At 44.0% G+C, this 12,227-nt stretch overlaps 1 protein-coding gene across 1 annotated transcript in view; it reads left to right on the top strand.

Moving 5' to 3' along the window:
* The window catches only part of GLG1 (golgi glycoprotein 1), a 148,962-nt gene extending 136,985 nt beyond the window's left edge, over window positions 1-11,977 (top strand). Inside the window, exons 18-26 of the mRNA XM_032424500.1 lie at window positions 1,097-1,189; window positions 2,809-2,946; window positions 4,368-4,491; window positions 5,183-5,325; window positions 5,729-5,830; window positions 6,904-7,011; window positions 8,546-8,666; window positions 9,265-9,371; window positions 11,448-11,977. Coding sequence (XP_032280391.1) covers window positions 1,097-1,189; window positions 2,809-2,946; window positions 4,368-4,491; window positions 5,183-5,325; window positions 5,729-5,830; window positions 6,904-7,011; window positions 8,546-8,666; window positions 9,265-9,371; window positions 11,448-11,615 — 1,104 coding nt within the window. The 3' untranslated portion in view covers window positions 11,616-11,977. The remainder of the gene's footprint in view (window positions 1-1,096; window positions 1,190-2,808; window positions 2,947-4,367; window positions 4,492-5,182; window positions 5,326-5,728; window positions 5,831-6,903; window positions 7,012-8,545; window positions 8,667-9,264; window positions 9,372-11,447) is intronic.
* Window positions 11,978-12,227: the final 250 nt, after the last annotated feature.

The raw sequence follows: 12,227 nt of genomic DNA, 5'->3' as shown, positions 1-12,227 counted from the left end.
TTTTTTTTTTTTAAAGATTTTATTTATTTATTTGAGAGAGAGAGAGAATGAGAGAGAGCGAGCACATGAGAGGGGGGAGGGTCAGAGGGAGAAGCAGACTCCCTGCTGAGCAGGGAGCCCGATGCGGGACTCGATCCAGGGACTCCAGGATCATGACCTGAGCCGAAGGCAGTCGCTTAACCAACTGAGCCACCCAGGCGCCCTGGTTTCTTTGTTTTTGTTTTTGTTTTTTGAGTGAGAGCATGAGCCGGGCCGAGGCGCTGAGCAGGGAGCCTGACGTGGGGCTTGATCCCAAGTCAGACGCTTAACTGACTGAGCCACCCAAGCACCCCTCCCTCAATTTTCATCTTTCAGTTTGAGATCTGTGCCCACTCCCTGACCAGCAGCAGTCTCCAGGGGAGTGCCGTGCACTGATGAGCTTACAGATCCTGAGGTGAGACAGCTGTTGGCAAGTCAGCTGCAGTGTGCACTGTAAAAGGAAACTTCTTACTTTACTTTTGAGGTTAAACCATGTTAAGAAAACAGCTAAAAGTATGTTTAATACGTTCTGTATTGTGAATCATACTTCACCTCAGTCTAAGCAAAATCTAGTAATGAATACCGACCACCAATAATACCGCAAAAGGTGCATTACCAGATTTTCCCATAGGGCGGGAGTGATTCAATGCTAATTATGTTTAAGTGGAGCTGGCCTTGATGTCCAGTTACAATTGAGACTTTGGGTCCCTAGCTTTGAACCTTGCCCTTTCGATAAAATAATAAAAGTAGAACCCTACGTTTATATGATGGTTTTGACTTTCTGAAGTGGTTTCCACATCATATGATCTAATTTCATTTCACAGCAGTCCTATGAAGGGGCCGGGCAGGTGACAGCATTTTGTTTTGCAAAGAAAGTCCAAGGCCATCTAGTTAGTCAGTGGCAGGATTGAAACTAAATCCAAGCTTTCCTTGTGCTGTGGTGGCCACACTGCTGCTGCTTTGCTGGGTAGGAGTTGTGGTCACTAGACAAGATCCGGTCAACACATGAGTATGTAGAACATTTGACATCCCAGTTTAGAATAAGCTCCTTTTTCCATGCTGGCTCCCTCCCGTGCAGACCGAGGACATCCGTCTGGAACCAGATCTGTATGAAGCTTGCAAGACTGATATCAAGAACTACTGTTCCACTGTGCAGTATGGCAATGCTCAGGTGACTGTCTGTTTTTATTTTCTAATTGTGAAAATGGGAAGGTAACATTTTAATAATTAATTCTTTGCTGGTGGGATGAGCCTCCTCACATTCTCTCCAGCCTAATCACCCCCTCCTAAGCTATATCAGCCTTCTCCCAAAGGAAGTTCCTTACCTGCATTCATCTTGATGTACTGTTCATTGTCTTCCCTCTTTCAGGTTACCTTGTCCTTCCCCACCATGTCTTCCTGAGAAGCTCTTCCTGATCCTTCAAATGCTTCCTCCTCTCCATAGCTTTCCTAACACCGTGCACCTCCAAAATTGATTAGTCCCTTATTCTGTGCCCATTACACAGAAGTTCTTAACTAGTTCTTACTCTGTTAACATAAGAGTCACCTGGGAAACTTTGTTTCCTTAATGCACAGAACAGGGCCCTACCCAGAATTGTCAGGAATGAAGTGCAAACGAGTGATTTTTTTCTTTCAATGTTCTTCCAGTGATTCAGCTACCTTTTCTGTGTAGTTCAGGGCATTGCCATAGTGCTTTAGCCTCAGTTATTGTTTTTTCAAACACTGCCCTTTCCTTCCTTCTGGAACATCTGAATCTGTCCTCCATGTCTCTTTTTCTTTCATACTTTCCATTTCTTTGTTGTTTGTACTGCATTGAGGTAATTCCTCAGTTCCACTTCGCAGAGAAAACATGTATTCTTTAGTTCTGTCCGTTCTGCTCTTTAGAGAGACCACCTGTTGGGTTTTATTTTTTGTTTCCAAGATCCATAATTGGTTCTTTTCACAACCATCTGTTCTTGATTCTGGTTTACCATTTCTTTCTGTATTATTCTAAGGATATTAAATGCATTTTTTAAATTGATCTGTTACTTTTCCCTCTCAGTTATTTGGCGATTTTTGGTTGTGCCTTAGAGATTTCCTAGAAGTCTCCTGACCTTATGTACAGCCCTAGTTACTACAGCTTCCCGTCTGTTTCCCTTCTTTATCATTTGTTTATAATATCTAAAAGGTTGGTGTAGGGAACGGCAGATTTCAGGATACACTTAATTCACTATCTTAAAATCCATCGTGTGGCACTTTATGCTTTTATGTTAACCCACTCCTCTTTTTTTTTTTTTTTTTTGGTAGTTATTTGTTTATAAAAGTTTGCCCTGTGAGACTGTATTTATCAGGGGTAAGGACTGGGTCTCTTTCATGTCTGGCATCTAATGCTCTATTCTCATGTGGTAAATGGTGAGTTAAACTGATCCTCCTAGCTCGTGCCTACTGTCTAGTCAGGGCTTTTGCTCCAGAGAAAGGCAGAGAGCCTAATGTGGGCTCCAGAAGGAATCTGGACAAGGAAGAGCTGGAAGGCAGAAGAAACCAGGAATCTGAGTGGGTTTCCTTCCTTTTAGACTCCAGTGCAGTCTGCTCAACTCATCCATTATTTTTATACAGTTTGGTTCACTCTTAGCCCTGAAGCTGTAAATTGATTAATTCTCCTTGGTGAGCAAATTCTGATTCCTATTGCCTAGGAATTCGGAATGGAACAAAAGATGGGGGATGCACTAAGAACTGAAGGCTGTAGTCAGAACTCTTGGATTATCAAGCCAGGATACACCCCTTAACACGACCATAATTCTTGTGCCCTAGATTATTGAATGTCTGAAAGAAAACAAGAAGCAGCTAAGTACCCGTTGCCACCAGAAAGTTTTTAAGCTACAGGAGACAGAGATGATGGACCCAGAACTAGACTATACACTCATGAGAGTTTGCAAGCAGATGATAAAGGTAAGGGATCCAAAACCAAGGGGGTAAACACAGGGTAAGTAAAAATAACAACATAAGCTTCTTTAAATGTCGGAGTAAATTTGTATAATCTTTTCATTCAACCTCTTTTATACAGATGAGACAGTGGTTCTCATAGTATGGTCCCTCAGCATCACCTGGGAACTGATCAGTGCTTGGGCCCACCCCATATCTACTGAATCAGAAACTCTGGGAGCAGAGTTGTCCGTTTTAACAAGGCTTCCAGGTGATTCTGATGCAGGCTCAAGTTTAAGAACCACTGAGCTAAGCTAACTGAGCTCACCTTGACCTAAGGCACAAGTGAATAGATACCCAGGAAATACATGATTAGTCTTTGAGAGCGGGTAGTGGTAGGTATACTGAAAAAGCCACCACCAAGTGTCCTGATCATCGTCCTTCCGCAATCGAAAGACTTTTCTGTTCTACAAGTTCTTTTGTTTCATACACTTTTCCAGTGAGCGTTCTCTACAGCAGGGCTGACTTGAGAACCTAGATGCCAGTTCCTCAATCTTTCCACATATGTGAAGAGATTAAACTTAAAGTTCTGATGCCTTATTTAAAATAAAATAAAACAAAATGCTTTATTATAATTTACTTAAATAAAATACTACTTTAAAATAAAATGGTATTTTTCACTCTATCAGATACCAAAGAGAATTGTGAAAGTTAGAAGTGTCTTTAGCTGGGCCTGGTAGATTTGAGTCCTATGTAAAAGTGGAAATGTCAGACTCTGATTTGGGGTAGTTTTGTAAGATTTTGATGACTTTTATAAAAGCCAGTCAGCAACCCACGTCACCAACCTATATTAAGATATCAGTAGACTGTGATTAGCAGATAGACTGTTGATTAGCACATAGAGATGGAATTTATTATTAGTCCAAAACGGATCTCTCTGGCTTCAAGGACAGTAACACGTGTACAGGGGCTAGCTGCACAGACTGGTAGGATTATAGCCCCCGTAGTTAAAAGATGAACTAGACTGGTCCTTTCCCCACATTCTTGTTCCCATTGATTGGTGTGTAATTTTTAAGTTCCCTGTTCGGATTGGGTAGATACGGCTTGAGGGCTACCTGGCCACCTGGTATGGCATCACATTCATCCTTAAACAATGTTTAAGCTCAGGAGATGTCGTATAATGTAATATAGCCATGTAGGTACAGAGTCAGTCCTATGCAAAATAGGAAACGGTGAGAGTAGTAGAACTATGAGCGATATAGTAGAGAATAGATGAAGAAAAGGGAAGTTGAGGCTGGGTGTGTATTCAGACTTAGCTGTTTCTCTTGCACCGAGTGATATCTTCAAGCCGATTTTGTCGTTAGCACTCCAATAGATGAAAGAATGGTATGGATGGTGTTAATTGCCGTATTTGGATAACTACTTTTGTAAAACTTTATTTCTTGCAGAGGTTCTGTCCAGAAGCAGATTCCAAAACCATGTTGCAGTGCTTGAAACAAAATAAAAACAGTGAACTGATGGATCCCAAATGCAAACAGATGATAACCAAGCGCCAGATCACCCAGAACACAGGTAACATCATGGCCTGGCTTTCCCCGTCCCTTTGAGTGGGGCTTCAGTGGAACTGAGTTGGCATATACCTGCCTTATTAAACTACAGGTGTTTTGTTGTCTGTGGGTTTTAAGGGAATGGTCTGGATGCAATAAGCAAAACGACTTATTCTTTCTTCAAAGAGTATCTGGGAGAACAGAATGGAAGTCGTAGGAAAGAGGAGACAGGAGTCAGGGCTGGAGTTCTTTGAAAACTCTAGAGCTTTAACAAAACTTCCTGCATGTGGTAGGAGAATATATGGGTAATGTCTTTTAGAAGAGAGAAATTTCGGCTCTGAGTTGCAAGACCTTGTAACATAGTTGGTAAGATGAGTCAGGTAATCTCAGTGTTTTCCAAAACCTCTGTTATGGGGAACATTGGTGATGGCTGCTTGGTCTTCATGACAACTACTAAGAATACTGGTACCAGCAGAGCCCGTGGAGCTGCTGCAAAGTAGAATTCCTGGGGCTCCATCTCCACCTCTACTCTTTCATTAAATTCTGTTGCTGGTTAAAAATAGCATAGTGAGAGCTCGGTAAACATTTAGCGAATAAACAAATCAGTGGTTTGTTTGTGGTCAGTGACATAATATGCCCCCTTTTGAAAGGTAGATCTCTAATGTTTGTGAATCAGGTGGAATATTTTATCATGTTCTTATAACTTTCCACTCCAGATTACCGCCTAAACCCTGTGTTAAGGAAAGCCTGTAAAGCTGACATTCCTAAATTCTGCCATGGTATCCTGACTAAGGCCAAGGATGATTCAGAGCTGGAAGGTCAAGTCATCTCTTGCCTCAAGCTGAGATATGCTGATCAGGTATAAACTGGCTTGGACTCTTCACAGAGGTGTGCTTGTAGAGGCCCGTCGACTCCTGGTCATTTTTTCTTGGGAAGTCCCTAGCTTGCTCCTACTTTCCCAAGACCTTTTTCATACCTTCCCAAATTGGGCCAAATAAAAAGCTGCAATTGTGGGGCACCTGGGTGGCTCAGTCTTTAAGCATCTGCCTTCGGCTCAGGTCATGATCCCAGGGTCCTGGGATAGAGCCCCACATCAGGCTCCCTGCTGTGCCAGAAGCCTGCTTCTCCCTCTCCCACTCCCCCTGCTTGTGTTCCCTCTCTCGCTGTGTCTCTTTCTGTCAAATAAATATAAAATCTTTAAATAAATAAATAAAGCTGAAATTGTCTGATAGGCTGATGAAGTCTCCCTTTGTCACATGTAGCGGCTTTCTTCAGACTGCGAAGACCAGATACGGATTATTATCCAGGAGTCTGCTCTGGATTACCGACTAGATCCTCAGCTCCAGCTACACTGCTCAGATGAGGTAGGATTTGGGTACGAAACTGATTATGAACAGAGCTGGTCAGAGAAATCTTATTGGAGAAGAGTCCTGTTTTCTCTTGCCCTTCAGCCTTGAATCCAGGATAGTTGAAGGCCCATCTTCTGGATTCTCCATTGTTTGAGTTTCTGGTTCCCTGTGACACTGAATTAGACTTGGCACTGGTCCTATCACTATACAGTGTTGGTTCCGTGTTTCTCTGTTGTACTAGAGTATTCTTTTTATTTTATTTTATTTTATTATTTTTTATTTTTGGTATTTTTTTTATTATGTTATGTTAATCACCATACATTACATCATTAGTTTTTGATGTAGTGTCCCACAGTTCATTGTTTGCGTGTACTAGAGTATTCTTTTTTTATATATGTCTCCATATAGTTTGTTCTTCCCTTCTCCTTATTCTGATGGTCAACCTAGAATACCCTGAGACTTGCCAGAAAGATAAAGTGCTCTTCTAATAGCACTAAAGAAATGCCTGTCCTTGGAAATTATTTGACTTCCTAGCTAGAAAAGGCCATGTGGAGAACTTTGTTCAACATATGTCAATTTTAGGAGATCATAGCTAAAGATTTTTAAAAGAAGCTTACTCATACAGCTGTCCAAAGAAAGCTAAGTTTTTAATCTTTGGTGTGGACTGTGTTTTAGAACCCCTGTGTGTGTGTGTGTGTGTGCGTGCATACCACGTGCGCACACGTGCTGCCAAGTTGTGAGTCTGAGTTGACCCTGAACCTTTTAAAGCATTTGCTTTTAGTATTTCACTTGGTTATATCACCTTCCTCCTGTGTCATCAAGGATAGCCTTCTTTGTGACCAATCCTGGGACAGTCTGACTCAGGGTTGACAGCATAAAGATGGGTACGCTGACTCTGTGTGCCAGTCCTTGTGAAGGAGAATGGGGCCTGGCAGCTCGTACAGGAGGCAGGGGAGTGACGTCCATCGGGAAGCTGTTTGAGAGGACCTGTGGCTCTGTGTGGGAGGACCACCAGATCTACAGGCTGCAGAGACAAGGTTTCTGGTGAGAGTAGAGATGGCCTTGTGTTTCATGTGTCTCTTGAACAGATCTCTAATCTGTGTGCTGAAGAGGCAGCAGCCCAAGAGCAGACGGGTCAAGTGGAGGAATGCCTCAAAGTTAACCTGCTCAAAATCAAGACAGACACTTGTAAGAAGGTAACCACCACCATCAGTGGCCCTTTTCCTGCCTGCTTTCACTCCTTTTTCTTTTTCCTTCCAATGCTGTCCTCTGACGTCTCAGTGATAGCATCTAAACCTTCCTCCCCAGAATTCTACACACTGTTCCCTCTTAGAAAACCTTAATTGGGTTCTTAACAATTAATCACCTATACCTTAAGTATTCTTTTACATGTACTAATTATTTGTGAATATGTCTCATCCCCACAACCAGGCCGTTGTTGAGGGGCTGTGAGTACACTGCCGAGAGCAAGATGTCACGTCCAACATATCAGTACATACACTGCATCCATAAAAGTCATTTCAGAAATAGCACATAAAAACAAAGTTAACAAAATGTGACTGCTAAGCATACATTATCTTGTAAAACTGCAACTGAGATGATCTATCTGATCTTTTTTAAAAAACTTTTTCTTTTTTTGAGAAGTGTTTCAGTGATGTCATTGTTGAGTCACTGTGACTACTGTACACAGATCTTTTCATCTGCTGAAATGCTTCCGATTGCACACGGTCTGAGGAATGGAGGGAGTTGGCGGAAAGCTAAATCCAGATATTTTCCTTGGACTGCTTTGTCATCAAATGATCCCATTTAACTTTGAAGAGGACTTTTTGAACAATATTTGAGTTTCGGGTTTTGTTTTCTTGTTTTTATTATTGTTGTTTTATTGGGACTATAGTCTTTCCATTGAAAGCAAACTATTTTTATTTAAGAAAGCATTTCTAGGGGCACCTAGGTTGCACGGTTTAGCGTCTGACTCTTGGTTTCAGCTCAGGTGATGATCTCAGGATCGTGGGATTGAGCCCCGCGTCAGGCTCAGCATAGATTCTCTTTCTCTCTCTAAAGTAAATAAATAAATTTAATTAAAAGAACAAAAAAGCATTTCTGGCCTGTCTTTACCTCCTATTCTTTCATCGTGTATAAATGGAGAGACTGCAGAGCTGATTTCAGTTCCATCATTTTTATATTCCTCTTGTTCGGAACATCTTTAAACTCAGTAAGAATTGTTCTTGCAGTAAAATTTATGCTCTCTCAGTCTTTTTTTTTTTTTTCTTTTGAGGATAATGGAGGTAAAGTGAAACATTTTGCAAATGTTGACCGTTGTTTGGGAATTTTAAGATAGCATATTACTGATTTTCAGATTTCACATTTTTCAGTCTTCTTAAAGTAAGAAAATAGCTATGTTATACCAGTATAAATACTAACACTTAGTATTTAATAATATGGCATGCCAGACTGCCAAAACCCAAATCTGATTTTATAACCCCACACTTTACTGAGCATACAGCTTTGCTTACACTAGGTCTCCCAAGTGTATTTATGGAATTAAATCATTTGCTGAAAATCTACATTCTTTTCATCATCACCACATTGCCACCTATCTCGACAAGTTCTGTTGCTAACCCTCAGCCTTCCCTCCTTGACTATTTTGTTTGTATATAAAGTATTTGCAGATAACAGATCTGATGCATTTCCTCTATAAAAGCTCTCTCTGCGATGATTTTCCCTTCCTAGGAAGTGTTAAACATGCTGAAGGAAAGCAAAGCAGACATCTTTGTGGACCCAGTCCTTCATACAGCGTGTGCCCTGGACATTAAACACCACTGTGCAGCCATTACACCTGGCCGAGGGCGTCGTAAGTCACTGTTGACTCTGACAGTCTCTGAACTCTCTCTCAGACTCCCTCTGAGAGCACTTGCAGCCACTCTCTTCTGTAGCTGCAGCTCAGACACAGACAGCATCCTCTGGGGGCCTGGTTGGTGCTGGAACTAGGCTTTTGTGGCAGAATGAATTTAAGAATAGTCCTTTGGGTTTGAACTGACCTAGCCATGCCCAGATGTACGGATCTGATGAAAAGGGAAGGTTGAGTACTTATCAGGGAAGCAAAACTTAGTCATCATCATGGCCCTCTTCCCCCTTGTCCAAACTAGACCAGCTTCATCAACTTTCCCAGTAGCCACACTGGGCGGATCCTGGGCAGGTAGAAAGTTGTTTCCGAGCCAGACGTGCCCAGTAAAAATGAGAGCGGTTTTAAAAGTCTCTGGGCAGCTGGCCTTGGAAGTTCAATATCATTCTTCTTCATGTGAAATCTTGGTTCGAGTTTCCTAGAATGGATTTAACTTTGTGTAGCCTATAAATCTGAATTCTCTGGTGGTGAGGTCCCCTTCTCCCAACCTTACAGAAATTTCTGTTCTGGACAGTTTCAGACTCTTCTTATCCCTTTTCTTCCACAGAAATGTCCTGCCTCATGGAGGCCCTGGAGGATAAGCGGGTGAGGTTACAACCCGAGTGCAAAAAACGCCTCAATGACCGGATTGAAATGTGGAGTTACGCTGCAAAGGTAAGGACCGAGAGAATCTCCTGAAACGGCCATCTCTCTGTCATTTCCCCAGCTTCTCCACTGGTCTTGTCCTTGCTGCGAGACCAGCAGGGAGGGTATACGAAAAGCCACCCCAGCTTCCCTGAGCCTGCAGCCCCCAACTGCTTTTGCACGGGGCTGTGTCCGCAGGCTGTGCCAGGGCCAGCGCTTTCTCTTCATTGCCCATAGTCCGCCACGGAAAAGCAAGTCACCCAAAGGATGGGACTGAAGCCAGCCATGCGCAGAGAACCCAGACGTCATGCCCATGGGAAAGCAAGCGGGCTGGCCACTGCTGTCTGAAAGCTTGGTTTTCTGACTTGACCCAGTGTTTGGGAGGAGCATATGTTTATGAGACTAGCCCTGGCCCTCAGCTAGGCTGAAGCAGGGAAATAATTGGGCAGAGAGACATCAGGACACTGGTGAATGTGTGTGGTACCTGGGCAGACTGGGGCCGGGGGAGATTTTTCCTACAAAAATTGAGCCTCAGCGAGAAGAATAACAGTTCTTCTCATGTGTACATTGCGTTGTGGTGTATAAGACACACTGATGGCCATATTACCTCGCTTGAACCTTGAAACCCAGCAGGGTAAGTGGGTTGATTATTTCCTCACTTTACGGTCATGGAAGCTATGACTTGGCCTCAGTGAGAAAGTCAGGTTTCTAGATCCACACTCTTGGTGTCACCCACATCGGGATGGACATTCCCAGTTGCCTTAGATTAAGAGAGTGATCACAAGAACTGCGCCCACTTTCTTGACCAGTTCCTCCTGTCGCCCACTTGAAAGGTCAAGGTAACAGGCAAACAGGAAGGACCACGAAAAGTCTTCACACCTAGATGTAAGGGAAATGAAGGGACGGGATCACAGCTGTCCAAGTAGCAAGCACGTCCCTCACCCCTTCTTCCAAGGGACCCGAGTTGGCTTGGAAGCCATCAGTTAAGTGAGGCAGTGGAGAGGCGCCAGGTCAGTCTCTCCCTTGCTCAGCCTCTCCGCCAGCCAGTTGCGAAGCGTTGCTGCCATGACCCCACTGCTGGCTTGGTGCCGGCAAATGTCAGCGCGCAGATCACGTTCGTCTGAAACCTCCCCGCTCTGTGGGATGCGCAGAGAAGCAGATAGACATAGCCAGATGTCTCTGGGAAGATGCTCTCGGGCACCCAGGCTAAGGTGAGACCCAGAAGAGCAGGTCCCTGTCCCTGTGCGCCTGGGGAGCCTTTGGGCCCTGATTCTGCTCTCGGGGGCTGCATAGAGGTCCATCCGAGAAAGCAGAGAGAGGAGCACAGTATGGAAACTGGCTAGACTGCAAGTCCATGACTGTGGGAGTGGTGCAGTGTGTTCAGTCGGCCTGAGTCATGTTTGCACAGTGTTTCTGCTGGGGGGCAGTGCTCACGATTTAATGGTGAGTGAAAAGAAGTCAAGATACAGAACCAGCATCCAACACAATCTCAACTGTTCTCTGTGTTTTTAAAAATAAATCCGAATACATAAGAACCTGTGACATTGTGCAAGTAACCACCTCCCACCCCTTGGGCCTCTGGGTCTTCAGCTGTAATGTGGGAGTAATAAAATCTACTTTCAAGGATTGGTATGAGGACTAAATGATTGAAAACATGTCAGTGGGGCACCTAGGTGGCTCAGTTGGTTGAGCGTCTGACTCTTGATCTCAGCTCGGGTCTTAATCTCAGGGTGGTGAGTTCAAACCCCACCATGGGCTCCACGCCAGGTGTGAGCCCCGTTGGGAAAAAAGCAAAGCCATGTGGAGCACTCTGCCAGGTCTTCAGTGTAAGGGCTGCTGCCAGGTTGGTGGTGACGGTCACCATGATGGATGGTATGAGACCCCATCTCTTTGTATTTGTCTGTATTTTCTAATTTTGTGCAGTAGATATGCCTGTATTATCAGGAAAAGGAATTGTAGCTCTGTGTTTGATTTTCTTGTCCCTTGTCCTCTCTCCCCAAAAGAAATGGCATAAGCTAAACTAAGAATTGAGGGGGGCGACATAGAGCTGGCGCCGCCCTAGCCCACTTCTCTCTCAGAGGCCGATGCTGCGGTGTGTCGTTGCAGGTGGCCCCAGCAGATGGCTTCTCTGACCTCGCCATGCAAGTGATGACATCTCCATCAAAGAACTACATTCTGTCTGTGATCAGTGGGAGCATCTGTATATTGTTCCTGATTGGCCTGATGTGTGGACGTATCACCAAGCGGGTAACACGAGAGCTCAAGGACAGGTAGAGCCACCTTGACCGCCAGAGGAACTACCTGTCCGGTGCCCAGTTTGTACAGCCCTCCTGTATAGTGTGCCCACTCACCTGGTTCTTCTCACAGGTGGCACCAACACCCATGTTAGAGCAGCAGCAGGTGTCCTCTGCATTGTCCCGTCTCCGACTTCGCCCGTGTCCATGGTGCCCTCCTCCTCCTCCTCCTCCTCCTCCTCCTCCTCGACCGTTTGTGCAGCAGCTGCAGCTGGCCGCTCTGGTTATTGCCTGTGTTGGCAAATTTGGGTTTACCTGCCCGTAGACAAGTCTCTCTCATACCAATGGAACTACCAATACTTCCAGAACCAACTTACCTGACCTGCAACTCAAATGATTTTTAAAAAAAAACAAAACAAAACAAAACCAAAAAAAAAAAGAAAAAGAAATTTTTAAAGAAAGAAAAAAATGTATATAGTAACACATCTCCTCCAGGCTTGATTGGGCAATGGGGTTATTTCTTCTCTGTGACTGTAAAATGAAGGCAGGACTTTAGGGGGAAAACACACCACCCAATATGCTATTACTGGGATGTCTTGCTCATTTCTCAAAAGCACCTTTGGACTATGTGGGGGCCATGGACTTCACCGAG

This window comes from Phoca vitulina, unplaced genomic scaffold, assembly GCF_004348235.1.
Source record: "Phoca vitulina isolate PV1807 unplaced genomic scaffold, GSC_HSeal_1.0 scaffold30, whole genome shotgun sequence".
In the NCBI taxonomy this organism is placed as follows: domain Eukaryota; kingdom Metazoa; phylum Chordata; class Mammalia; order Carnivora; family Phocidae; genus Phoca; species Phoca vitulina.
The sequence above is the reverse complement of the archived record's forward strand: the minus strand, read 5'-3'. Positions and strand labels throughout refer to the sequence as shown.